The 27882-nt window shown below is 54.4% G+C and overlaps 1 protein-coding gene across 6 annotated transcripts in view; it reads right to left on the bottom strand.

Moving 5' to 3' along the window:
- Nucleotides 1-27882, bottom strand: part of CORO7 (coronin 7) — a 57776-nt gene that overhangs the window by 26470 nt on the left and 3424 nt on the right. For 5 of the 6 annotated variants that reach the window (XM_081820149.1, XM_081820153.1, XM_081820155.1 and 2 more), the window contains exons 3-9: nt 27358-27432; nt 23100-23170; nt 22503-22686; nt 19469-19545; nt 7767-7817; nt 2093-2179; nt 1553-1635 (exon numbers count right to left, since the gene is read on the bottom strand). In XM_081820149.1, the coding sequence (XP_081676275.1) occupies nt 1553-1635; nt 2093-2179; nt 7767-7817; nt 19469-19545; nt 22503-22686; nt 23100-23170; nt 27358-27432 (628 nt within the window). The remainder of the gene's footprint in view (nt 1-1552; nt 1636-2092; nt 2180-7766; nt 7818-19468; nt 19546-22502; nt 22687-23099; nt 23171-27357; nt 27433-27882) is intronic. The other variant, XM_081820152.1, reaches the window with a different exon arrangement.

The raw sequence follows: 27882 nt of genomic DNA, 5'->3' as shown, positions 1-27882 counted from the left end.
GGCCAGCTCTCTCCTTCTGCTGGGGAGCCCTGTAGGGAAGAGGTTGTCTGGCCTGGGAAGGTGTGGAGGAAAAGATACGAATGCAGCATCAGGCCCAGGAGCTCTTATTCTTCCAATGCAGGGGGTCCCAGTGACTGCTCCCTCCGAATCCCCAGGGCCCAGAGTAAGCAGAGGACTTGCACTGTGTGGTTCTAAGGCACTGGATCTCACTCAGCTTTGCCTTCCTCATCTCCAAAATGGGCCTCACCAGCTCCCCAACCTCTCCCTGGGTTGCAAGAAGGGGTGGGAGCGGAGGGTCACTGCCACTGTTATCCCTTCTCTGGGAGATGCCCTGGCAAGAGGTCTTAGGGCAGTCAGGCTTTCCCGCCCCCAAACACGGTCCATGCTACTCCTGGAGCTTGGACAGATCACTGCGCCTTCGGTGACTCAGTTTTCCAGCCGTGAAACGGAAGAGGAAGGGGATGGATGGACAGCCAAGAACCAAGACCCTCTCCTGGCTCTGACCTTCACAGATCCCTGCCTGGGGAGCACGTGGGGATCCCAGCAAGCCCCTCCAAGACTCCCAGCTGAGCAGGGCTGAGGCTTCTGAAAGGGAACCAGGCCCCCACCTCCTCCTACCCCAGCCAGGCTGGTCCCCCACTCTCCTGCGCCTGTTTCCTCAGCTGTGACATGGGGAGTCACCGCTGAGAGCCTCCTGTGCCTAAAGCCACAGCGAGCCCAAGCCCCCTGCATAGAGCTGGCTTGGCCAGTCCCCACGGCACCACCACAAACCCTCCTGCATGCACTTCCAGGAGGACGGAAAGATGAGGTGCACTTGTAGTCCCAAGCTGCCTGGGTGCACCCACCCCTACCCCACCCAAAACCACCAGAGATAGGCATGTGGCCAGGGCTGAGGAGGGTTCAGAAAGCCTGTGAGTCCAAGGCCTGCCTCCCTCTGTCACTTGTGCCTCCAAGCCTGCCAGCCCGTCTGTCTCCACATCATCCCACCTCACATCACCCCATGTCCACCCTGCCATCTAGCGAAGCTTCAGTCTTCTTGACCCTCGGCACCACCAAAATGGCCACAGCCAAACCAAGTACATTCCCACGTTTCCCATCCATGTGTCTGCTGGGTCACAGTCAGGGCCCCAAATGCCAACACACGCTAGTGTGAGCCCGTGGGCTGAAAGCCTGCATGACCAAGGGCCCCCTCTGTTGCTAGGGACCATGTGGGATGGGGTCAGTAGGCTCATCGGCTCATGCAGAGCTGCCTCGCCACCCCGTGCTGGTGAAGCTCCAGGGATCTCTTGCAGGGCCAGGACCGGGTTTCTTCTGCAAGACCTTGCAGACCAGCTCGAGCACCCCGACCACTTCGGTGATCAGCCCCTCACTGACAAGATCTGAGCCAGGTGAGGCTGCTCCACACGGACTGGGCCCCTCCACTCCACAGGTGGCCTTGCCATGGCATGGCAGAGGCCCTCACCCTGAGCGTCCACTACAGACCTGGATTCGAGACACCATCCAGGCCCTTGACCCTCCCCCCAGCCCATCCCAGCATGCCAGCCGCTCCTACCCGGGTGAGGTGTCCAGGCTGAGGGAGGTGAGGGCGCTGGAGAAGTGCCGGGTGTCCCACAGCTTCACTTCCCGCTCACGCATCTGCATGGAGGAGGCAAAGAGGGGCTCAGAGGGGCCCATCCCTCAGCCCCCTGGGCTCCCTGGGAATCTGGCGCCTGAGGACACAGCCTGGCACAAGGGTACTTGCCCCAGAGCAGAGCATGGAGGGTGTGGGGGGGTGAGTCATGCCAGGGAGGGAGAGTCTGGGTTTTCATGTCCTGCCCCTTTAAGAACCCCTAGGTGACAAAGGACAAGGGGCGGTTCTGTCCACGGACTCTGGGGGGGGGGGGCTGCCATGATTCCCAGGGTCAGGCTTAGCTATTGCAAATGGAATCTGCCAGTTTTCAGCAGCTGGAGGTCCCCTGGGGCTCTGAGACCCGGCTGCACACAGGGCCGTATATGGACAGGCCTAGAGCTGGCTGGCCATCCCCCAGCTCCCAGTGGGGCTCATCTTTACCCTCTTGGTGTGGGTGCCCTGCCCATCTGGGAGTAGCCCTACCTGGTTGAATCCAGTGGACACAAGGTGCTCCTGGGTGCCCGTCCACACCAGCCGACCATCCTTGCTGTTCTTGTGGGCCTCTGTGCTCTGGAGACAAAAGATGGCGCTGAGCTAGGCCCCTGGGTGGCTCAATTGGTTAAGCGACTGCCTTCGGCTCAGGTCATGATCCTGGAGTCCCAGGATCGAGTCCCGCATCGGGCTCCCTGCTCGGCGGGGAGCCTGCTTCTCCCTCTGACCCTCCCCCTTTCTCGTGCTCTCTCTCTCTCTCAAATAAATAAATCTTTAAAAAAAAAAAAAAGATGGCACTGAGCTGGGGCCTCCTGGGTGGGTCACCTGCCTGGAAGGCTCACAGAGGGCAGGAGGAGCTGGGATGGTAACCCCCAGAGGCTAGCTGGGGACGGGGGAGGCCTCATATCACTATAGGATGGACCCCAGCCTCACCTTGGCTGAGGACAGCTCTGCACCCAGAGGGCTGACCTGGCCACCAAGCTTGAGCTCAGTGTCCCTCCACCAAAGGGGACTGTCAGGGCTGCCCTGCCACAGGGACAGGGCTCAGGGCAGCAGCACATCCTTGTCCTTGCAGGTATCCTAGAGGAGACGCTCAGCAGCCAGTCGTCATCCCCCGGCTCTGCTCTCAGAGACCTTCATTTTTCTCACTGTGGGGCTCACATTTGCAGGGCTGTCCAAGGACCAACTGACACCACATGCGAGAGGGACCGGCCTACTGCAGATCAAGGGAGTATGAGCATCACGGTCGCCTCCTGATTGCCAGGGCCTGGGGAGAGGGCCTGGTGCCCAGCTCTAGGGAATGGTCCCCGGAGAGGGCAGATAAGTGCTAAGTGTCCAAGCTCCTCGCTTTCCCGCAGTGCTGGAGCTGTCAGAAGGAAGGCTTCCTGGGCCCAGGGAGGAGAAGGTTCATCCACAGGCGGCCTTGTCCCCAGGGCCCAGGCAGGGGGGCGGAGCAGAGGGGGCCAGAGGAAATGCAAATAGCTCCCTCCCAGTCACCTCGGCCCCTGGAGCCTGAGACCAAAGACCCTGTTACCAAAAATAGCTCACCCCAAACTGTGGCCAGCTTCCTCCAAGCTTCCCACGATCTCCTTGGGAATGAATGAGGGAGGGAGGTAGCCTGGGAGGAGCTGGCCCAGTGTCCCCTCCCCAGCCTGCGGAGGCGGACCCCAGCGTGGGAGACCCTGGAACAGCCCATGTTGTTCAAGGGGCTTTTCTCACTGCTCCCTTCCCCACTCGGCAGCCGGCACAGGAAATCAGGGCTGGAGGCTGAGAACCAGCGCCCCACACTCCTCTCCACATATAAGGGGCTGTGGGACCAGGGCAAGGTCAGCCGTGCCCTGACACCCTAGAGTCAGTGGTAAGTGTCACACGGGCCCTCCCTTTCACTGGTGTGTAAATATCCCATGTATGCAGCAAACCAGATGGCTGGCAAAGCATCGTGCATCACTCATTCATTCAACAGACACATGAGGCCTCCCCAGGCCAAGCACCAGGAGCTATGGGGGAGCCGGATGGTTCTTAGATGGATTGTCACATCATTGGGTGAAGCGGGGCTGCTCATTCATTTGCTCTTTCATAATATGAATGTTTGAGCAGCATACTCCGCTAGGCACTGGGGACATGTGAAAGTAGAAAGGGTCCCCCACCTCACTGAATATACAAGTTGGGAGACAGAGATGAACCAAACAGAAATCACTGTGTCCCTACACATTATTATAAGTGCCAGGAAGGAACAAAGTGGAGGTTAAGGGTACCAGCTGTCCAGTCTGGGTGAAAACCTGCCCCGTGACTAACTGCCTCATCCCAGCACGAATAGCTCTATACCTCTGTGCCTATTCCCTCATCTGTAGAAAGAGCACTGTAATGGGACAGACTCTGGAGGGTTGTTGTGGGAAGCGTTAACACTGGTGAATGTTCAGGGCGGCTTGTCTGGAACATATCCAATATGCATTTTCTTAAAAAGCATGATAACAGAGTACGATAAAAGTATAATAGAGAGAAATAGATTTAAGGTAACATTTGAGTGAAGGCAGGAAGGACCAGCAGGCATGAGCCAGGCAGGGGGCCAGCACCTGTGAAGAGTGGGGACCTGGGAGAGCAAAGGGGCCAGCGCAGCTGCAGGGGGCAGGGAGCAAGGGGGAGGAGGCGCCTCCAAGCCCCCAGGGCATGTGAACTATGATGGAGCATTTTTCATACAGAGGCACAGGTCAGGGACGGAATCTACCTTGGCCCGTCTTCCACCTTTCTATTTCACACATGGAGAAACCAGAGGCTCAGGGAGAAGCCACCTGCCTTAAGTCACCCAGCAAGACAGCTGTCAGCTGTCCGAGCCTCCTGCCCCCTGTGGGCTGGGTGATTGCTTTATGTCTGTATGAGAGGGACCTGAGGTGAGAACAGATGAGGAGACAGAGCAGCAGCTAGAAGGCAACAGAGCTGGGACCAGGAGGGGCCCCGGGTCCCAGCTGCACCCCCAGCACACATCCCTGGATGAGCTCGCACTAGGGGACCCAGGCTGCCCACAGGGTGGTGATGGGCAGGGCACTGGTCTCTGAGTACACTGAAGGCACCAAGGAAGCTGAGACGAGGCAGGAGCTTAGCCTGGGCCCAGCATGCCCACTGTGGGCACACCTGCCTCAGTGTGCCCAGGGGCCACAGGAAGCCCCACCGTTTGGGGTGGGATGGCCACTGACCCCCTCCCCCCTCCAGTGTCCCCAGATCATTAAAATGATTTTCATTTTCAAAACTGGCAAGTCCTCTCTTCCCTGACCTCAGCGGGACTCAGGGAGGAGGAGCCCTCTCTCCAGATCCCCAAATTCTCATTCTCCTGGGCAGAGGGGAGGTTTAGCTGGAACTCAGGCAGTCTGCCGTCCCAAAGTCCCAGCTCTGTCACAGGAGGCTTTAGGGGAAACCGCTGGTGGTAATCCCCAGCCTGCAGGTCAGGCCTCAGGCTTTCCCCCTCACAGGGGTGGCCTTTGTCCCAACAGGCAGCAGGGCATTCTGCTCATGGAGAAGCCCCTCGGTCCCCTCGTGTCTCCCCCACACCTGGCCCCAAGGAGAGAACAGGAGAGGCTGACTGCCCAGCACAGGGGTGCCAGGAGCAGGCACATACCCAGCATTCCAGGCGCAGGACAGCCAAATCCCCGCTCTGTCGCCACAGCAGCGCTTCCTGAATGGGGCATGGCAGCTGGAGGAGTAGCCCTGGGCTGCTGGGCTCCCTCCTCAGCCAAGGGGACCGTCTCTGATATAAGACCCCCACCACCCACCTATGGCCCCTTCTCGGCCAGGCTCAGTCCTGGGCTCCAGATGCTGGCCCCCCAAGGCCTGCCTGACATACACCAAAGGCACAGGTCTACCAGCCCACGTCAGAGGTCAGAGGGCTCATCCCAGGCCCCTCCTACCCCTGACGCCAGTGCTGAAGTCTCACCACTCCCTGGACACCCCTTCAGCTGCAGGCTGCTACATCCCTGCACACCCATGGCTCCAGGGCCTTGGCTGCCCCCACCCAGGCTCCAGCACATCGAAGGGGCTTTAGCATCAAACAGATAGAGCCTGCCCAGGCTGCCCTGCTGTGACCCTGGGACAGAAATGACCAAAGGTCCAACTTTATAGGACAATCACGAGGGTGGAAAAAGATTGTGTGTGCCAAGGGCTCAGGGTATAATAAATAGTCAAATGCAATCTAGAAACAAAGTCGGGGATGTGGGAACAGGAGGGAGCTGCCCAAGCATCCCCCAACCCAAGCTGAGATCACACAGGGCCCAGAAAACACAGCAGAGGACTCCCCAGGCTCTGGCTATAGTGACAGCCCCTAGCGCACCCTCCCCTGATGCCCCTTAACAATGCCCCCCCCTCTAGTGGGGAAGGAGGATCTCAAAAGAAGGCACTCCCAGAAGGCCTCTCCCCCGAGCTGGCCCCTCAGCTCACACCGACCCTGGCCGCCAGCAGTGGTTTTCCTAATAGAAGCCAGGTGTGGGCCAGATGCCCTGGGCGGAAGTGGGGGGCAGGGCCACGAGAAGGGCAGCATTCCAGGCCCTGCTGCCCCCGCACCAGCGCAGAGCACAGGCACCATCCCAGCAGCTGGGAGGGGGTAGGAGCCACCCACGCTCTTCCCAGGTCTCCTTGGCCCAGAAGCCCCGTTCAGGGGGGCTCCCTCCAGAACCAGATCCTCTCCCCCTTCTTCTAGGAACTTGGGATTGGGAGCCCTTTGGACGGCAGCCACTCTCTCTCCACCTCGGCACCATCATGGTTCCTGCCCGCCCCCACCCCCGCCCACTGCTTGCTGGAGGAAGAGGCAAGGAAGAAAGGAAGACAATGTTGGGCCAGGGGAGCTGGCCCCATACAATGCCCAGTTGGGGCAAGAATGGGGGTACCATGCAAAGTGCCCTGGGACCCTGAGAAAGCTGGAGGTGGAGGGCCTCAGCCTCCCTCCTTCAACCTGGGAACCCCTTTCCAGGCAGAGGCTTGGAGGTCAAGCACAGAAAGCTCCAGAGGGGGGCACTGCTCATACCCACACTGTCCTGAGACTCAGCCACCACCGCCAGCCACAGGGCCAACCTCCCTGGGAAGCATGGCCACGGTGGGCTGGAATGGTGGGTGGGCTAAAAGCACCTCTGCCTGGCTTGGTTCACCTGTCAATACAGGACCTCCTTTTGGTCTTCAGCCAGTCAGAAACAGAACTGGCTGGGCTGTCTTGGGCAACAAGTCGCTGTGGCCTACATGACGGGGACCCCGTGTGTGCATGTGTGCATGTGCGTGTGCGTGCTACAGGTATGGGGGGGGAAGGCCCCCCACTCCTGGCTACTGCTGATCAGGTTTAGGCTGGTGAATTACCCTTGACCCCAGGTAGGGAACAAGTCCTAGAGATGGACACAGGGTATCTATGATGGGCCTGGGTTTCACTGAGGAGCTCTTTCCCTGCGCTGGCAGCAGGATCCTGATCTTTACCTTCCTCAGGAAAGAAGCCTCCTCACCTTCTAGAAAAATTTTTTAAAACTGTAAACCTACTCATCCCACTTTCTGCTTAAAATGGCTCTAACGGCTTCCCCCAGCCCAGGTGACAGGCCCCTCACCACGTGCCTGGCACCGAGCTGACATCAAATGAATGAATGATTCCCTAGTAGCTCAGTGGCTATAGCATGAGCCCAGATCCCAACACCCACTCAGGACTCAAAAGGCCCCAAGCACCCCAAGCACCATCACAGACACAAACCAAACACGCTCAGTGCCTGGGTTCCAGAGACCCCAAGTACAGAATGAGGGTCCACTGGTTATGAGACTGGAAGGGTATGGGGTGGGCAGCCGTGTCTTTCTGGCTCCTCCAAGGCTGGCCTCTGCCAACTGTGCCAGGAAGGGTAGGGGGGATGAGGGTCACAAAGAAGGAGAGGAAGCTGGAATCTCAAATTAGCTTCCTAAAGCCACAGGATGCCTCCACTGAAGGCCTGTAGACAGCCAGGCTGCACCCCACACTGTGATCAAAGTCAGGTTCTCCCAGGACCCAAAATATGTTTCCCAGTAGCAGGAGCCCACTCCCAGGTGACCCCTACACACCCACCGGGCCTTGGCCAGGGGCACGGGGTGTGACAAAATCTCTGCCAAGAGCCTGCCCCCACCTGTACCTGCTGGAGCCACTAGAGCCTCAAGCCAGCCCCCTGCCCACAAAACTCACCTGGGAGGCCCCTGGCTTTGCTCTGGGGTCGAAGATCCGCAGCTGCTTGTCCTGAAAAAGGAGAGGAGTAAACAGAGTGCACTAGGACAGGCAGGGTCCTTAGAGGCCAGCCTGTCTCCTCCACCCACAGGCTGTGATGGCCCCACCTCCTAGTACACAGGGCTGGCATCACGCACCAGGGGACCCCTCCCCAGCCTGGTTGCTTCTCATTGTAGGGGGCAGGCCCCTGTTCCTGCCCCAGTCACCCACAATAGAGAACTCAGAGACAGGAGTTCACAATCCCTGAGCACCTACTGTGTGCCAGGCCTACTACCCGCACAATCTCTCCCCATCCTTCCAACCACCTTATGAAGTGGTGCTATCACCATGACCCCTTCACAGATAAACTGTGGCCCAGAACCAAACTCTAGGCTACCAGCTGGTAATTTCCTGGCCCTGTGTTCAGCCCAGCCCAGAGGAACACAAAAGATGATACCATTTCTACATCTAAAGAACCTGGTGTCTAACCAGGATGGCGAGCTTACACATCCTAACCATCACTCAGCATACAGTTACTGATGCAGATTACCTAAGGGTGAAGATAAGAGTAGATCAAAAGATAAATATATATATTATATATGTATATATATGTCAAAATAAAATGCCCATACTTTGCATAAGGACTTTATTCCTGTGGAATAATCAGTGTGTGCATGCACAAATGTACATGCATAAAGAAGTGGGGGAGAGAGGGGGCAGAATTTGTATCCACTGACTACTTACAGGCTTGGCCATGATAAATTGTTAAGGGCTACAAGGAAGGTGCAGAGTAACATGGATGGTGTGATTCTGCTGCAGCAAAAATAAACATAGATCTCTATTTGACCACATTCCTGTAGCTTTTGCAAGTTTGCTGAGCAAGAAGAAAGGTCTCGAATAGCATGCGCTGTGCATTAGTGCTGGGTACTGGGGAGGGGGAAGGTGAGGGGTGATTAGCCTTTCCTGTTTTCTTTTTTTTTTTTTTTAAAGATTTTATTTATTTATTTGAAAGAGACAGAGACAGCGAGAGCAGGAACACAAGCAGGGGGAGTGGGAGAGGGAGAAGCAGGCCTCCCGCCGAGCAGGGAGCCCGATGTGGGACTCGATCCCAGGACCCTGCGATCATGACCTGAGCCGAAGGCAGTCGCTTAACCAACTGAGCCACCCAGGCGCCCAGCCTTTCCTGTTTTCATCTTAGCACAGTTCTACCTTGTTTCAGTCAGCATGGATTCATATTTTGAAAAACAATGAACCAAAAATGAACAATTGGAATTTGAAATGAAAAGCACAATACCATTTCCATTAGCACCAAAAAATCTGAAACACTTGGCTATAAATCTAACAAAATACGTACAAGATCTATGGGAAGGATACTACAAACCTCTGATGAAAAGAATCAAAGAACTAAATAAACGGAGAAATATTCCATGTTCATGGGTAGGAATACTCAATACCGTCAAGACGTCAGTTCTTCCCAAGTTGATCCACAGATTCAACAAAATCCCAATGAAAATTCCAGCAAATTATTTTGTGGTTATCAACAAACTGATTCTAAAGTTTATATGAACAGGCTTAAGATTCAAAACGGTCAACACAATACTGAAGGAGAAGACTAAGTCGAAGGACAGATAATGCCCGACTTTATTCTAAAGCTCTGTTAACCAATACAGTGTGGTATGGGCATAAGGACAAATAGACCGAAGGAAGAGAACAGACGGCCCAGAAACAGAACCCCATAAATACAGTCAACTGATCTTTGACAAAGGAGTGAAGGCAATACAATTGGGAAAAGACAGTCTTTTCAACAAATGGTACTGGAACAACTGTACATCCACAAGCAAAAAGATCAATCTACACATAGACTTTACATCTTTTACAAAAATCAACTCAAAAGGGATCAGACTTAAATGTAAAATACAAACCTACAAAAGCTCTAGAAGATAATACAGGAGGAAATCTCAGTGACCCTGGGTTTGGCAATGACTATCTATTTTTAATTCACTTTCTCTCCTTTTTAAAAAAAAATTTTCTTTCTCTATTGGAGAGAGAGAAAGAGAGAGTGTGCACAAGCTGGGGGAGGAACAGAAGGGGACGGAGAGTGAGGTGGAAAGAATCTCAAGCAGACTCCACACTGAGCATGGAACCCGACATGGGGCTCAATCTTACAACCCTGAGGTCATGACCTGAACCAAAATCAAGAGTTGGACGCTTAACCAACTGAGCCACGCAGGCGTCCCTGGCAATGACTTTTTAGATATAACATCGAAAGTATGATCTATGAAAGATAAAACTGGATTTCATTAAAATCATAAACTTCTGGTCTACAGAGACACTGTTAAGAAAATGAAAAGACAAGCCAGAGACTGGGAGAAAATATTTGCACAGCATGTATATGAGAAAAGATTTGTATCCCAAATATACAAAGAACACTTAAAACTCAAAAATAAGAAAACAACCCAATTTAAAAGGTGGGCAAAAGACCTGAATGAACACCCCACCAAAAAAGATACACAAGATGAAAAGTGAACACATGAAAGATGTTTAATATCACATCTCATTAGGGAATTATAAACTAAAACAACAGTGAATTACCACTGCACACCTATTAGAATGGCTAAAATTTTTAAAAATGATAACACTGAATGCTGGCAAGATTATAGAGCAACAGAAACTCTTATTTGCCGATGGGAATGCAAATGGAACAGCAACTTTAGAAGACAGCCTGGCAGTTCTTACAAAGCCAAAAATATTCTTGGGGCACCTAGGTGGCTCAGTTGGTTAAGTGTCTGCCTTCGGCTCAGGTCATGACCCCAGGGTCCTGGAATCAAGGCCCACGTTGGGCTCTCTGCTCAGTAGAAGCCTGCTTCTCCCTCTCCCTGCCACTCCCCCTGCTTGTGCTCTCTCTTTCTACCAAATAAATAAATAGAATAAAATAAAAATCTTTACAAAGCCAAAAATACTCTTAAAATATGATCCAGCGGGGCATCTGGGTGGCTCAGTCGTTAAGCGTCTGCCTTCGGCTCAGGTCATGATCTCAGGGTCCTGGGATCAAGCCCCATCCTGCTCAGCAGGAAGCCTGCTTCTCCCTCTCCCACTCCCCCTGCTTGTGTTCCCTCTCTCGCTGTGCCTCTCTCTGTCAAATAAATAAATAAAATCTTTAAAAAAAAAAAAAAAAAGATCCAGCAGTTATGCTCCTAAGTATTTACCCAAATGAGATATCCAGGGGCACCTGGGTGGCTCAGTTGGTTAGGCATCTGCCTTTGGCTCAGCTCATGATCTCAGGGTCCTGGGATCAAGCCCTGCATGGAGCCCCACATGGAGCCCCATGTCGAGCCCTGCCTCAGGCTCCATGCTCAGTGGGGAGTCTGGTTGTCCCTTTCCTTCTGCTCTTCCCCTTGCTCATGCGAGCACGCACATGCTCTCTCTCTCTCTCAAATAAATAAAATCTTTAAAAAAGAACCTATGCCTGTATAAATGTTTATAACACTTTTAAAGTTGCAAAGAACTGGAAGCAATCAACGTGTCCCTCAACAGCTAAACAGATAAACTGTGGTACATTCACACAATGGAATATTATTCAGTGATATAGAGAAAGAGTAAGAAGCCAAACCATAAAACTCCTAGAAGAAACATAGGGGAAAAAAACTTCATGATGGATTTGGTAATGATTTCTTGGATAGGACACTAAAAGCACAGGGAACAAAAGCAAAAACAGACAAATGGGACTATATCGAACTTAACTTTTGTTCCTCAAAAGATGCAATCAACAGAGTAAAGAGTCATCCTAAGGGATGGGAGAAGACGTTTGCAAATCACATACCTGATAAAGGATTAATATCTAGAATATATGAAGAATTCACACAACAACAACAAAATTGAATAACTCTACTTAAAAAATGGGCAAAGGACTTGAACAGGTATTTCTCCAAAGATAGACAAATGGTCAACAAAGGTAAGAAAAGATGTTCATCATCACTAATCATCAGAGGAATGCAAATTAAAACCACGATGAGATATTGCCTCACATCCATTAGGACGGCCACTATCAAAAACTCAGGAAACGGGCGCCTGGGTGGCTCAGTTGGTTAAGCGACTGCCTTCGGCTCAGGTCATGATCCTGGAGTCTCAGGACGGAGTCCCGCATCAGGCTTACTGCTCAGCAGGGAGTCTGCTTCTCCTTCTGACCCTCCCCCCTCTCATGTGCTCTCTCTTTCTCATTCTCTCTCTCAAATAAATAAAACCTTTAAAAAAAAAAAAAAACTCAGGAAACAACATGCCTTGGCGAGGATGTAGAGAAGTTGGAGCCCTCGTGAGCTGTTGGTGGGCAAGTAAGATGGTGCAGCCACTGTGGAAAACAGTGTGGCGGTTCCTCAAAAAAGTAAAAATCGAATTACCTTATGATCCAGCAATTCCACTACTGAGTACATCCCCAAAAGAAGAGAGAAGAGGTCACACAGAGCACATTATTATTCCCAGCACTCACAGCACTGTTCTGCACAACGGCCAAGAGGTGGGGGTCACCCAAGTGTCCACGGACAGAGGAGTGGGTAAACACAGTGTAGTATACATGCACAATGGAATATTATTCGGCACGAAAAAAGGAATCCTGTCACATGCTACAACACAGAGGAACCTGGAGGACATTATGGTAAATGAAATAAGCCAGTCACAAAAGGACGAACAGTACATGATTCCACCTACATGAGGTATCTAAGCTGGTCAAAATCACAGATATGGAGGGTAGAATGGTGCTTACCAAGGGCGGCAGGGGGGGGCAAAGGGAAGCTGTTGTTTAATGGGTATGGAGTTTCAGTTCGGGAGACCTGTTTCACAACAATGTAAGTAACCTTCACTTTACTGTCTACTTAAAAATGGTTAAGATGGTAAATTTTATGACGTGCTTTTTACCACTATAAAGAAATAGCTGTCAATGCACAAAAAGACACGGAAGGCCCATAAATGCACATTACTAAGTGAAAGACGCCAATCTGGAAAGGCTACATGTTGTATGATTCCAACTATATGACACTAGGGAAAAGGCAAATCTCATGGAGACAGCAAAAAAGTCAGTGGTTGCCAGTGGTTTGGGAGAGGGAGGGAGGGACAAAGGCGTGAAGCCCAGGGCACTTTTAGGGTGGAGAAGCTATTCTGAACAATGCTGTAATGTGGGTGTATGATGTCGTGTATTTGTCAAAACCCCGACAATGCAACAGCAAGAGTGAACCCTAGTGTAAGTTCTGGACTTTAGTCAACGTAGCAATATTGGTTTAACTATAACAAATGCATCACACCAACCAACATGAGACCAGATGCGGGGAGGAGGGATACAGGAACTCTTGGTGCTATCTGCTCAGTTTCTGCCTGGTTCCCGCCCAGGTGCTTGGGATGCAGGGCTAGCAAACAGTCCCTGCTGAGTACTGGACTCTGCAACCCACAGGCGGTCACAGGGAACTTCGGGGAGAAACTCAGACCTGAGATGAATCTCCAAGGACAAGCAGAGCTTGCACTGGGAAGGGAAAGGTATTCAAAGGAAGTGGAAATGCATGAACAAAGATGTGGAAACAGGAACTTGCTGACACGTGACATGAAGGGGAAGACAAGGCCACGCAAGGAGAGTAGACGGTGGGAATGGAGGGGGTGGTGGTTGAGTGCACAACTGGACAAGGGGGGGCCAGCCTGGGGGCCTCGAAAGCCTGGCCTCCCCCGGCAGGCCAGTCCCAGGTCTTCCTGACACACCTGGCGGGGTCCCAGGGGTCTTGGGTCACTCCTGGCAAAGCCTTCCCAGCTGCCGTTTCCTGAGCACTTGCTGTGTCGATGGGAAGCAGGCACAGTCCAGGAACTAGCTAGCTGTGCAGCAGCACCAATCCACACCACTCCGCAGCTCTGGGCTCAGGAGGATGCGGTATCGAGACAGAAGAGGACAGAGACACACACAGGACCAAAACAGGCAGAAAGAACAGTGAAACACGGAGAGAGACGGAGACAGACGGAGAGGACAACTAGAGATGGAGGACAGAGACAGGGCAGCAAAAGGCAGAGAATAGGGAGAGACAGCGAGACAGTGAGAGACAGAGGATCTTGAGAGATGATAGGCAAGAGAGAATGCCTCCTTGGGGCGCCTGGCTGGCTCAGTTCGTGGAATGAGCGACTCTTGATCTCAGGGTCGTGAGTTCAAGCCCCACGTTGGGTATGGAGAGTACTTGGAAATAAAATATTGAAAAAAAAAAAAAAGAGAGAGAGGATGTCTTCTGGCAGCAAGGGCCACTCTCAGCTAAGCGACAGAGCCAACTCCACCACTTATGGGCTCTGTGACCCAGGCAAACCCCTGAGCCCTAGGAAGGAAGAGGACGACTGACGGCAGCACCTCTCAAGGGTCAAAGTCCCAATTCTTGCCACACCGGATCTCCCCAAAGGCAGCCAGGCCAGCAAATGCCAGAGTTCGACAATGGATCCACACCAGGGGTCATACTGGGCACCAGAGGCCGGGCTGTGGCAGAGAGGGTAGCACTGGGCTTTGGAGATGCACAGACCCGCTGGGCTCACAGGCACAACCAGACCCCGTGGAGCCAGAGCACCGCGGGCCTGGCCATCCATGAGGCCGGCGCGCCCCCTAGCGGCTGCTTTAGCTGGAGGCGCCGGGAGGGGAGCAGGAGGGGGAGGGAATCAGGGGTCCTGAGAGGTAGAACCAGCCAGCCAGGTGGGAGATGGTGTGGACAGCGGGAGGCTCTGGGAGGAAGCAGAGTGTTTCCCACACCCCACCCGACTCAGGCAGCCCTGTGTGTAAACCAAGAGCCCAGCATGCCACCAAAGGCTAAGCAGAGCTCAGGCTCCTTCCTGTTGAGGGCAGGCCCACTCACTGGCTCCCTCAACATGCTCAGGACAAACCCACAGGCACCTCCTCCTGACCTTCAGTCATGGGGGTGACCTCCCCTTCTGCACATTCCCCAAAGGTTTTGGCATATGACACACCCACCCAGGATTCTGAGGATCCCCCCTTTATAGAAGAGGGTGGCAGTGAACGCGGGACTGTGGTGCCCCCCGAGACGGCGCTGACAGGTCATGGGAGTGGAGGTCACACCCTGTTGGGACAGCGACCCCTCCAGGACGCTGCACCCAGACAACAGCATTGTAAGGTGCTGTGTCCCCACAGGTGGAGCACCTAGGTCCATGAACAGCAGGGCAGGGGGGAGGGCTCCACTCCAGCGACCCACTCAGGAAATCTGCATTTTTCCTCCCTACAACTTTAGGTTCTCTGGGTCTAGAGGGGACAGGAAGTTCCACTGGCCTGAGCTGTGGCCTCATCACACTTATCCTTCCTCAGGGGACACCAGCAGGCCAGAAGCTGAGTCATCACACCAACAGGAGGGGGCAGGACACAATGGGGCACTCTGCAACTGGGTCGCTCTTCAGCCCCCACCCCACCATCCAAACTAGGTGGTAAATGGGGCTCAGATCCCTGGGGAGGAGGGGTTGGACAGCTCCTGCACACTTCCGCAGTAAACCCTGTGCATGAAATCCCCAAACCTGACACCTCTTCCCCATGCTCTAGGTCCTCCTCCTGGTCACCAAGGCTTGGAGCCCGCACCACCCCCTCTCCTGGGGGCTGCAACACTCCTCACAGTCTCCCCACGTCCCCTCCTATCTCACCCCCACAGTGCCACCCCCCATGCTGTGCCCCCCACACCACGCCCACTGCTCTCACTTGGCCTTGTACGTGCCCTCAGCCCACCCCACCTTCCTTTACCTGCAGCTGCCTGCAACTCCTCACCAGGCTGCAGAAACCCTGGGAGACATCCCTGCATCCTAATCCATCGCTTTGTAGCCTCGGCAAAAACAGAATCAACCATGCTGAGCTGTGAGCTCTATGGAAAGAAGGTGCCTCTCTGACTGCTCCACAGGCAGTGATCCACGTCAAGCCTCTAGACACCTGACCCTCAGACATCCTGCCTGGGGCTGGGGTGGGGGGCCTGGGACAGAGAATGTAAGACCCAGAGGAGCCACCTCTCCTGGCCACAGCCTACACTGGTCTCGGGGGCTGCAGCTATTAAGTGAAGGGCCATCCAGGTCATACCCACAGGCGCGAGGTGCGCAACTGGTGGGACCCCCCTCGCAGGCAGCAGTCTGGCCTAGTGGCCAGAGAGCTCTAACAGAGGTGTCCCCCGCTTGCCCTGAGCCCCGCAGCTGGCTTCCTCCCTCCCTCTCCAGGGCCATGGTCCAGGCAGGCTGGTCTGTACAAGGGCTGCTATGGCCAGTCCCTGCTCAAAACATTCATATAGGAGGAGACCACAGCTACCCCTCCTGTGAGGATGCTGCCCTCCTCCGCCCAGGGCGGCTCTGCCACTGGGGAAACCACAGCACCTTCCTGCCACCCCCCATCACAGCTGCCCAGCTATCATGTGGCTGCAGATCTGATCCCTTCCAGGTCCCACTGGGGCTGTCAGGCCAGAGAAGGGCAGGCAGCCCAGAGCCTGGGCCCTGCCCCAGTGGCCGGGCTTTCACCTGCGGAACCAGTACTCCTGCTGCCCCCATTCTTCAAGTGAGGAGCTTAGGCTCAGAGAGCTGGTCTGCTCACCTACAGACACACAAGTCTCCTCCCAAAGTCCAGCCTGCAAAGCACAGCCTCCATGAGAGCTGGCTTTACTCCTCTGGAAGACAGCTGGCTAAAATCTATCAACCACCTTACCAATCTTCATAGCCTAGAAGCTAGCAACATCCCTGGTAAAAATCTAGATCAGGGGTGGGCAAGCTAAGGTCCACAGGCCAAATCAGCCAAATCCAACCCCAGGCCTGATTCAGCAAATACAGTTTTACTGCAACGTGCACATGCCTACCCACTGACATTTTGTCTGTGGCTGCTTCCTTGTTACAAGGTGGTGGTGCCGACAGATACAGTGTGGCCGGCAAAACCCAACGTACTTACTGTCTGGTCCTGCACGGAAGTTTACCAGCCCCTGCTCTAAGCTAAGTCATGTTGAAAACAAAACCCAAAAAACAAAAGGCAAAACAAAACAAAACAAAAAAACAAAAACAATTTATTTTTTAAAAGATTTTATTTATTTGGGGCACCTGGGTGGCTCAGTCGGTTAAGCGTCTGCCTTCGGCTCAGGTCATGATCTCAGGGTCCTGGGATCAAGCCCCACATTGGGCTCCCTGCTCAGCAGGGGGTCTGCTTCTCCCTCTCTCCTTCCCCACTGCTCGTGCTTGCTCTCTCTCTAGCTCTCTAATAAATAAATATTTTTTAAAAGATTTTATTTATTTGACAGAGAGAGGAAGAGCAGGGGAGTGGCACAGAGAGAGGGAGAAGCAGGCTCCCCACTGAGCAGGGAGCCCAATAAGGGGCTCGATCGCAGGACCCTGAGATCATGACCTGAGCCGAAGGCAGACGCTTAACCGACTGAGCCACACAGGTGCCCCAAGAAACAAAATCTATATACAAATATATTCAGATATTACAATTTATAAAAACAGCAAATTGGTAAACCTATACGATATTTTGTATGATGGTTGTTTAGTTACTGATGAACTAGAGAACATATTTATTATGCAGAACAGAATGCAGGGTAGAGTAACCTGGAGAGCATGATCTCCACACATACAGAAAGAGATGCCTCGGAAAAGATGAGACAGAAAGATGTCAAAATGGTGACTGGTGTTGCCCCTGGGTGGGAGGATCGCAGGTGATGTTTCTTCTTTAGTTTTCCCCTGCTCTCCCAAATTAGTAAAACAAGCACAAACGACTGTACTTTGGTCACCATAAAGTAAGAATTTCCCGAGAGCATCTCTGTCCCTCCCTCTAGGTCTCCTTCAGTGCGCCTCTCACACACGAGTGAAGGGCGTGGAAATGCAGGGCACAGAGGGCTTCTCATTGGAGGGGCCGGTCACAGCCCAGAACCCTGTCCAGCTGCCTGGAACGCCTGTCCCCTCCTCCTCAGTGAGGGCAGGCCCAACCTTACTGTCCCTGGGAAGCCATGCTTGCCCGCGTGGAACCTGAGCAAGCAAACCACACCATGCTGTGTGACCACCCCGCCTTCCAGCAGGGGCTCCTTGGGGGCTGGCAGCCCCATGGACCCCAGAGCACAGGCCAATGTCTAGAACCTACTGTCTGATGAACCAAATGGGGAAAAAGCTGATTTAAAAAACTGGGTGGGCGGGTGTCTGGGTGGCTCAGTCGGTTGAGTGTCTGACTGATTTCAGCTCAGGTCATGATCTCAGAGTCCTGAGATTGAGCCCTGTATAGGGCTCCAAGCTCAGTGGGGAGCCTGCCTGACATTCTCCCTCTCCCTCTGCCCCTCCCCCTGCTCGTGCATGCTCTCGCTCTCTAAAATAAATTAATAAATCTTAGAAAAAACCCTGTGAAATGGCGCTTCTAAGAAGGCAGAGAAATTTGAAAAGAGGATTCCCCAAGTATGCAGACCCCACATTTTCTCCCTCAGAGACGCCCCTGACACCCTCCCCCAGCGAGCCCCCAGAGGAGCCCTTGCAGACTCCCATGTCCTTCCATACTGCATGTGTGGCTCTAGGACGCAGCACATCCCCAAAGGTCCCGAAGCTCACCCATCTCCCCAATCCAACAGATAAGCGCTATTCACCCCTCAGCCGACTCTTCCTGGTGTCCCCAGCCACCTCCCTCGGGGACCCTGTCACCCTGGCCCTCAGAGCATAGACCGCCAGCCCTGTCTTGGCTTCCTTCCTGCCACGGCGTGGCTCCTTCCGTCTCCCACACAGGTTCTGACCCTTCCTTCAGGGCCTCTACTACCCCCAGGAGGCGTCCTGTCCTCCCTTTTAGATACTGCCCGTCCCTGCAATGTTCTGTCCACACTGCAACTGGGGAGCTTTCAAAATACAAATCCACTCACCTCATGCCACGGCCCCCTCTGGCTTTAAACGCCCCAGGGTCTCCTGCTGCTTCTACGGTAAGCATAACCCTGTACACACGACTCCAGCCTCACCCCCTGCTCTCTGCACCCAGCCCCTTCTAGGCCTGCACCTGTCGCTACACTGCCCAGCTCTCCCCACCCAACCCCAATAACTCTTCCTTTGGGGCCCCTCCCTGAGGCCAGGCCTCCTGGCCTCTCAACCAGCTCAGAGCTCCTCATGTCCCTCTCTCAGAGCCCGTGTCAAGGCTCACACTGATCTTTTCATCTGTAAGAGGCCTTGGCCCATGTCTGCTACTCTCACCAGCAGGGGACCAGGTGGGCACAGGGCCTGGCGTCAGTGAGGACACCGAGGCCTGCTGACTGGGTGTGAGGGCCAGCACAAAGCCCTGTGTATGGAGGCTGCTCCACACGACGCTCTGGAAAGGACAGTAGTGTGGACAAAGCACACAGCAGCCAGATGAGGCTGGCTGAGGATGGAGGGGAGTCCAGTACACAAAACAGGGCCGGGGGGAAGGTTGGCATGGGGCTTAACTTGAGCCCCTATCTGAGAGGGACCCCAGGCCCTGATACTGAAGGGGTGTGGGGGTTTCCAAATGCAGGTGTGAAGCAGAAAGTGTGAGGGCAGCTGAGGTGAGGGGATTCACAAATGCCCCTGACCTGAGTGCTTTTCTGCCCCATAAATCTCACCAAGCCCGCCAGGTACAGCCCAGGACATGTGCTCCTCAACACGATATCCCGGCACAGAGCCGGGCACGCCTCAGTCCCCACCGTAGGCACTTCCCCAAGACTCACCGCCCAGCTGCTTACCTTGCACATCGTGCTCACCAGGGCTCCGTCCCGGCTCCAGACGGCACCCAGCACCAGGTCCCCATGGGCTGCCAGCTCTGTAGAGAAGCAGCCAAGGTCAGGAGGGGGCCCAGGGTCTCCCCACCCTGTCCTGGGCAATGCGGGCACCAGGGAAGTGGGCGCAAGAGGGCCTAGCTTGGGGTCACGCCCAGGGTAGAGGCAGCAGCTTGCAAGGTTCTCTCTCCAGCAGGAGGAGAAAGGGCAGCACCTCCTTCCAAACCCGCTGCACTGCGCCTGGACTTCTTCCTTCAGCCCTGCCTGCATCAGGCCACGCTTCTACTCAAAAACCTTCTGAGCCTCCCTGCTCCTTACTCAGCCTGGCTTTCACGTCCCACCCAGGCTTACTTCCAGTCACTCACCAACACAACCCGACTGACACACCAGCCCATAGCCAAGCCACATACATTCCCACCCTGGGCATCTGCTTGGGCCATCCCTGCTCCTCCCCCAGTGTGACAGTTTTAAAATATGTCCACAAATTATGTGATGCTCATCCTATTATAGGTTGAATTGTCTACCCACAAAAAGATGCTAGGACGCCTGGCTGGCAATGTTGGAAGAGCATGCGACTTCTCGGTCTCAGGGTAGGGAGTTCGAGCCCCACACTGGGTAGAGAAATTACTTAAAAATAAACAAATAGGGGTGCCTGGGTGACTCAGTCGTTAACCATCTGCCTTCGGCTCAGGTCATGATCCCAGGGTCCTGGGATCGAGCCCCACGTCGGGCTCCCTGCTCCTCGGGAAGCCTGCTTCTCCCTCTCCCACTCCCCCTGCTTGTGTTCCCTCTCTCGCTGAGCCTCTCTCTGTCAAATAAAGAAATAAAGTCTTAAAAAAGATAAAATAAACAAACTTAAAAAAAAAAATGCTGACGTCCTAATCCTCAGCACCTGTGCTGTACCTTTCTTTGGAAACAGGGTCTTTGTGGTAGATCAACTTAAGCTGATATCGTTAGGGTAGGTCCTAGTCCAGTAGGACTGGTCCTTGTGAAAAGGGAAATTTGGACACAGAGTCGGACGTGCACAGAGAAAAGACGATGCAAAGACACGGAGAAGACACCACGTACAAGCCGAGGGACGCCTGGGGGGCCTGGGACAGACTTGCCCTCATTGCCCTCGGAAGGCACCAGCCCTGTCCCGATCCCTGGGTTTCAGACTTCTGTTCTCCAGACTATGAGACAGGAAGTTTCCTGTTATTTGAAGTCATCCAGGTTGTTGTCCTTCATTACAGCAGCCCTAGGGATCTAACGCGCCCTCCCTTCAAAACGTGAAGCCTAATTCCCTTCGTCTTGAGTGTGAGCAGGACTTAGTAACTCGGTTCTAACGAAGAGAGTCTGGTATAAGTGGAGGCATGTGACTTCCAAAGCTGGGCCATGCAAGGCACTGCCGCTTCCTCCCTGCTCCGCCCCCCGTGGATGGTCCACCACAGGCAGCCAGCCGCCATGCTGCGGGGAGCTCACGCAGCCCAGGGAGAGGCCCCGTGGTGGGGACTGAGGTGTCCTGCTCACAGCCAGCACTGTATCCGTGAACCCTCTGAGAAGCCGAGCCTCCTGCCCCAATCAAGTCTTCTGATGAGGGAGCCAACATCTCAACTGCAACCTCATAAAAGACCCTGAGCATGAAGCACCCAGCTGAACAGCTCCCAAATCTCTGACCCTCAGAAACTGTGAGATAATAAATGTTCATAAGTATTTTAAGCCTCTACGTTCTGTGATAATCTGTTCTGGAGCAGCAGATAACCACTTTGCCCGGGTTTCCTGCCCTGGGATTAACTCCAGCCCTGCTGCCCACCTGCTCTGTGGCCTTGGGCCTGTTGTTTAACCTCATCTGTGACATGGGAATGGCAGCGCTGCCCAGTGGCACCACTGTGCTGAGTCGGCAGGAAGCCCTCAGCACAGCGCCGGGCCTGCGAGGGCTTGAGACACAGCAGTTACAGCTGGGTGACCCCCCTGATGACAGACTACCTGGTCCCCTCTGCTTCAAAGGTCAGGCTGGTCTCCTGGATAGTACCAGGAGCTGGGTGGTTCACACTACCGACGGCCCTCAGTTGGCCTCTTTGTCCCAGCCCCAGAGGTGGGGACCTCACCTTGGTGAGCCTGGCCCACCCTAGACACTCCGCACAGCCCTAGAAGGCAAGGCCGTCTTTTAACTCTCGGAGCCTGTGTCTTCGCCCTAAAAAGGGGATGAGAGTGTCAGGGCCTCAGCAGAAATGATGCCGTGGTGTCAGCACAGAATACCAGGCGTCCACATGGATCACAGGGTCATAACCATTCACTGAGGAATCTGACCCAAAGCTGTCATCATCTATGCTGGTCTGAATGTTTGTGTCCCCCCACGTGTTGAAGGCTGACTCTCGCTGTGATGGTGTCTGGAGGCAGGGCCTCTGAGAGGTGACTGGGTCACGAGGGTGGAGCCTCCTGAACCAGATCAGTGACCTGATAAGAAGCCCTGAGCGCCCCTTCGTCCCTTCAGCTGTGAGAATACACAGCAGGACGGCCATCGGTGACCCAGGAAGCAGGTTCTCACCAAACACTGAGTCGGCCGGCACCCTGATCTTGGATGTCCAGGCTCCAGAACCACGAGCAATGAATTCCCGTTGTTTGTAAGGCCCCCCGGCTGTGGGGGTGGCTTAGAGCAGCCAGACTTGGAACACACGAAGACAGGCTCAGCCGTGAAAGCGAGAGCAGAAGCCTGGGGGAAGGGGCTCAAGGCAGCAGAATCCCTGTCCGGCAGAAAAGCAGCCAGAAGTTTGTTTTCAAAACCAAAGTGACACACCACTTAAGCAATAACAGTAGAAGGAAGGTACTTAGGCATACGGAGGAAAAACAAGATCACAAGATGAAAACAGATGCCTACAGGAAGTGGGATGCAGCATTTGTGATACATCTGCTAGAATCTCACAACCCTTCCTCCCACAGACACACATACTCTAAAATTCACGGTACCGAACACCTAGAGCGACGGAGTGCCGTCCAGACAGGGGCTGCCGGGCACGGGTACCTGTGAGGGCCTGCTGCTTGGCTACATCCCAGACCTTCACGGCCATGCCCGCTGCGCTCGCCAGGACACCGTCCGTGGTGGGATGGAACTGCAGCACCTCTACCTGGACAGGCTCTGGGCCCAGCACCAGCCCGGGCACCGAGGGCAGCACCTGGCCAGGGGCAGGCAGGCGCCACAGCTTCACCTACGGGAAAGAGCAAATCCGTGAGCCCAGGGCTGCCCCCAACCCTGGGACTGTGCTTGGGCATGGGGGCTGTGTATCCCACGTGAGGAAAGACAGGGCAATCCAGCCCGGGATCACGGGGTGTCATTAGAAGCAGGGGTGTGGGGGGGGCGGGGAGACATGGGGCAGGGGCTCTGCTCCATGTCCTCCAGTGTCCCCTACCACCCCAGCCCTGTACTCCTCAGGCAGCCCAGCAGCAGAACAGCAAGCGAGGTCCACGGCTCCCGGCAAGGGCACGAGAACACAAGGGAGCTGGTGTGGGCCGAGGAACCGAGACTCCGGGCTAGCCCGGCTCTGGAGGCCTGTGCAGGGGCCGAGGGCCCTGGAGGGGACTGGGAGGGACATCGAGCAGCTTGTCCAGCAGCTCCACTCACCGTCCTGTCAGCTGAGCCCGTGGCCAGGAGGAAGTCATCAAAGGGAGAGAAGTCCAAGTCCGTGACCAGGTCTGCAGGAGAGCAATGGCTGACACAGGCCTGGCGAGAACTTACCAGAACTTTGTTTCCAGCCCCATATGATATCTCCCCAAGGTGGGGAACCACAGCCCAGGGTTTCAGAGATGGGACAACTCTGCCCACATGGTGGCAGGCTGAAAGTCCACGAGGAAAGGCACCTTGGAAATCCCCGCCTTGGTACCAACGCCCCAGGATGAGCTAAGGCCCTGGCATCAGGAGGTTAGCACGATGACAGGCGGGAAGCTCCTCAAAACACCAAGCACCTGTATGTGCCCCAAATCCAGAGCCCAATGCAGGGCCTGGCCTGCAAACGTGTGAATGAATGCGAGTGCCAGCCCTGCTCTGGGTCCAAGAGGGATTCACAAACTGGACAGACACCACCCAGCCCTGACAGACCCTCAGCACCTCCACAGCGAGACACACACACACACACACACACACACACACACACACACATCTCTGCAGACGTAGCAAAAGGTAAGCTGAGTACGGGGACTCGAAGGTCAGGGCTCAGGGCAGCTTCATGGAGGAAACATGGTGAGCCCTGAAGAATATGAAGGACTAGAACAGGTCAGACATCAGGGAAGCGGGGGCCTGGGTGACACACCCAAGCTAGGAGTTCTCTGCCCCTCAAGTCCCCACCGGGGGGGTGGTCAGAGTGTATCTGACCCGAGGCTGAGCAGCCAGATTCTCTTAAGGGAATTATACCAGGAATTAGAAGGTCTAGTGACAGGGCGCCTCAGGGACTGGCCTGGGTGGAGGGCAGCCAGCTGGGAGGGAGCCGTCAGCTCCCATGCCAGGACCCTCCTAAGGCCTGCATGTCCAGCTGCTCCTTCGGTTTTGGAAACTCCCCAGGCCTTCAGCTCTGGAAGCTCTCTTCTAAATCCCTTTTTGGCTAAAGCAAGCTGGAGCTGGTCTCAGTTCTTTGCAACCCAAAAACCTGAGCTGCTCAGCTCCAGAAGGCCAGGAGAGGGAGACAGGGGCACACCGAGTGAGCCACAGCCCTGAGAGGAAACCCACATTTCCTGAACCTCACCAGGGGGGTGAGGAGGCCAGGGATCAGTGTGGGGTGTGGCAGGGAATTGTAAGCATGATGGCCAGGCTTGCATCACCAGGGTAAGGAGCGCAGTGACTATTTCTGCTGCCTGACTCCGCAGGGGGTCAAGCAGGTATGTTTTCCTCTCAGGCCAGAGCGAGACTCTGAAGAGAAAAGAGAAGGGCAGGGACACCTGGGTGACTCAGTCGGCTAAGCGGCTGCCTTCGGCTCAGGTCATGATCTCAGGGTCCTGGGATTGAGCCCCCCATCGGGCTCCCTGCTCTGCAGGAAGCCTGCTTCTCCCTCTCCCTCTGCTGCTTCCCCTGCTTGTGCTCTCTCTTTCTCTCCGACAAATAAATAAAATATTTAAAAAAGAGAGAGAGAGAGAGAAGGGGCAGATGAAGACAGGCACCCCTTGGGACAGCCCTGGTCTGGACTCCTGGAACTCCTGCCACCCTGCCTGTGGGCTCCGCACTGGACAGGGCAGGGCCCAGGCCGGATGCAGCAGCCAGTGTGAACAACCTGGCATTCCCGAGGGAATGAGAAGTGGTGATGTGGCCAACCTGAGTGCCCAGCTGAGCTGGCAGGCCTGTGTCCTTTATGTGCATTTACCTCACCAAATCCTCACAACAACCCCTCAGGATGGCACTATGGCATGATCCCCAACTGGGGGACAAGGACATGAGGATAGAAAGGTTAAGTAATTTGCTTAGAGCCACACAGCTAGGAAGGGGCAAGGCTGACTGATGTCAGGCAGTCAGTTTGGTTTCAGAACCTACATCCTCAGACAGCACCACACTGCCTTTCCCAGCTCGGAGCAGGTCCCCAGCCACCCCACAGCCCAGACCGCAGGAACACTCTTCAAATGCTTCCCAGCTCTCTGCTCCCCTGGGTGGCTGGGCTGAAGGGCACTTGGCCCTGACCAGGAGGCAGAAGACACCCCCGAAGGCAGGGGAGAAGCTAAAGGCCAGCCCACTGCACTCTCCCCCACCAGTGGCACCTCAGAGGGCAGACTGGTGCCTGCTGCCTTGAAGGCAGGTTCTGAGGAACTAGAGGTGCCCCCAGAGCAGCATTCTGGCAAGGCTGTGAATAGTTGAGGCCACAGTGAGCTACACCGTATTAAAAGAGGCCTGGTCCAGCTTCTCCTCAAAGGTCCCCCAGTAATGGGGCTCACTACCTGATAGACATCAGCAACCTGGGGCAGCTCCCCCATGGGTAACATGCATCAAGAATACAGGGACCAGGAGTGCCCGAGGTGCTCAGTCAATCGAGCAGCCCGCTCTTGGTTTTGGCTCAGATCATGATCTCGGGGTCCTGGGATCGAGCCCTGAGTCTGACTCCACACTCAGTGGGGAGTCCGCTCCAGGATTCTCCCTCCCTTTGCCCCTCTCCCAATGCATGTGCGCACACACATTCTCTCTCTCTCTCAAATAAATGAATCTAAAAAAAAACAAAAGAAACAAAAAAACAATACAGGAGTCAGACAGACCCTGGTTCCAAGTCCAGTGTTGGTAGGCTCCTAATCTCTTTGAGCCTTAGTTTTGTTAGCTAAAAAATGGGTCATTTAAAAATTTTCTTCAAAAAGGTGTAAGAGGGCGCCTGGGTGGCTCAGTTGGTTAAGCAACTGCCTTCGGCTCAGGTCATGATCCTGGAGTCCCGGGATCGAGCCCTGCATCATGCTCCCTGCTCAGTGGGAAGTCTGCTTCTCCTCTGACCCTCCCCCCTCTCGTGTTCTCTCTCCTTTTATCTCTGTCTCAAATAAATAAATAAAATCTTTAAAAAAAAAAAAGGAGTAAGAGTGGATAAAAAAAGCAGACTTCTTCCACCTGTTACAACACAAATTAATCTCAAATTTTACGCTAAGTGAAAGAAGCCAGATTTGAATGACTATGTGTGGTATCATTCCATTTATGCGAAACATCCAGAAAAGGCCGGGCTGTAGCTGGCAAACGTTTGCTGCAAAAGGGTAAGACGGTAAATACTTGAGGGCTTGGGGACCTTATGGTCTCTGTCACACCTCCTCAACTCTGTGGTTGCTGGGAGAAAGCAGTCACAGGCCGAATGTCAATGAAGAGGCGTGGCTGTGTCCCAAAAAATGCTATTTACCAAGACAGGCAGCCGGCCAGATGTGGCCGGGACAGTAGCTTGCAGACCCTGGCAGCAGAGGCAGAAAGCAGATCAACCAGTGCCTGAGGCTTCGGTGCTGGAGGTGGAAATGGATTAACCACAAAGGCGCATGAGGATCCTCTGGGGAAATGTTCTAAAATTGGGTTTTGGATACCCAACTCTGTCACTTCCATAAGAGTCATCAAATCCCTCACTCAAAACAAGTCATATTAATGGTATATAAATGATGCCTCAATAAAGTTGTAAAAGACTTTAAGAAGGAATAAAACGAGAAAGTGTAGACAACGTTCTCAGCACATAAAGAGCTCTTGACCGGTCTTCACCACTGTTACTCTATTGGCTTCTGTTCTCATCACCTGGACCCCTACACTGAGCTGCACACTCAGACCGGGGACCAAGGGTCAGACCCCTTCCCTCCCCCAAGGCCACCCAACAGGCGGCCAGGAAGGCAAGCCTGATGGGCTGGCCCGCAGCTGCAGCAGCTGGCCAGGGAGAGCGAACTGTTCCCTGGGAGCGGGCGGGCTGCCAGGCGGGCTGCCGGGAGCGCCCAGAAGCAGCTGCAGCACACAAAAGCTCTCTTTGTGAGGGCCCGTCTCCAGCCCTGAAGCCCAGCCAGCCCCCTCCTTGAAGGGCGTTGAGCAGCCTGGCTGGGGAGGAGGCCTGGTGGTGAAGGGTGGTCTGCTGGGCTCCAGAAGAGGTTGCGGGGCTAAGAACCCCATAGGACTGAGTCCTCAACAGTGGACTCCACGGCACCAGCCTGGAGCCTGGTGCTGGCCAGGGCACATCCCCCCCTCTCAGTTGGACGATCTGGAGCACTCAGCTTCCCCTCTCTCTGCCCAAGTGCAATTCTCAACCAGGACCCAGCTTTCCAATATAGCTTTCGCTGTACAAAGGTATAGCGAGGACAACAGGAGGAACCTGGCAAGCCATGGGACCGTGGAACCAGGTGAGTATGAATCCCTATACCCAGGGAGGGAGGAGTGAGTTCTAGACTTCCTGGGTCCAGTCTCCACTCACCTGAATGGCAGCCAAGGTAGGTCACCTGTCTCTTGTCCTCTCCTTGGCCTTCCAGAGGCACGATGCCCAGCACACCTGTCAAACACACGGGGGCTCTGACTCCAGTCTTAATGGGAACCATTTGCTGCCCAGGGCTCCCAGAGGACACGAGACCCAAAAGCTCAGCCTTGGACCTTCCCAGAGCCTCCACCAATCATAAAATAATACCTCTCTGGACACAGTGATTGGTCCAAGATTATTTTCTTACCCTACAAAAGAACCTGCTGTGACATCAGATGTACAGAAGATACTGGAGAAAGAGGTTGTCTCTTTCTGGCATTGTGGGTCGTATGAGATCAGCTTTGGGCCACCAGTGGCCACTTTTCCCAGCTTTCCCTGAGAAAGAAGCCATCACCCAAGGGCAGCTGAGCTGAAGGACAGGACACAGGTCAGGGCCAATGGCATGTGTGAGCCTCTGGATACAGCTCTGCCTAAAGCCTCTGGACGTCTTACTTATACCAGCCAAGGAAGTAAACAAGTTTTGTT

Source organism: Leptonychotes weddellii, chromosome 5, assembly GCF_054177405.1.
Source record: "Leptonychotes weddellii isolate Sample4059 chromosome 5, ASM5417740v2, whole genome shotgun sequence".
Lineage (NCBI taxonomy): Eukaryota > Metazoa > Chordata > Mammalia > Carnivora > Phocidae > Leptonychotes > Leptonychotes weddellii.
The sequence above is the reverse complement of the archived record's forward strand: the minus strand, read 5'-3'. Positions and strand labels throughout refer to the sequence as shown.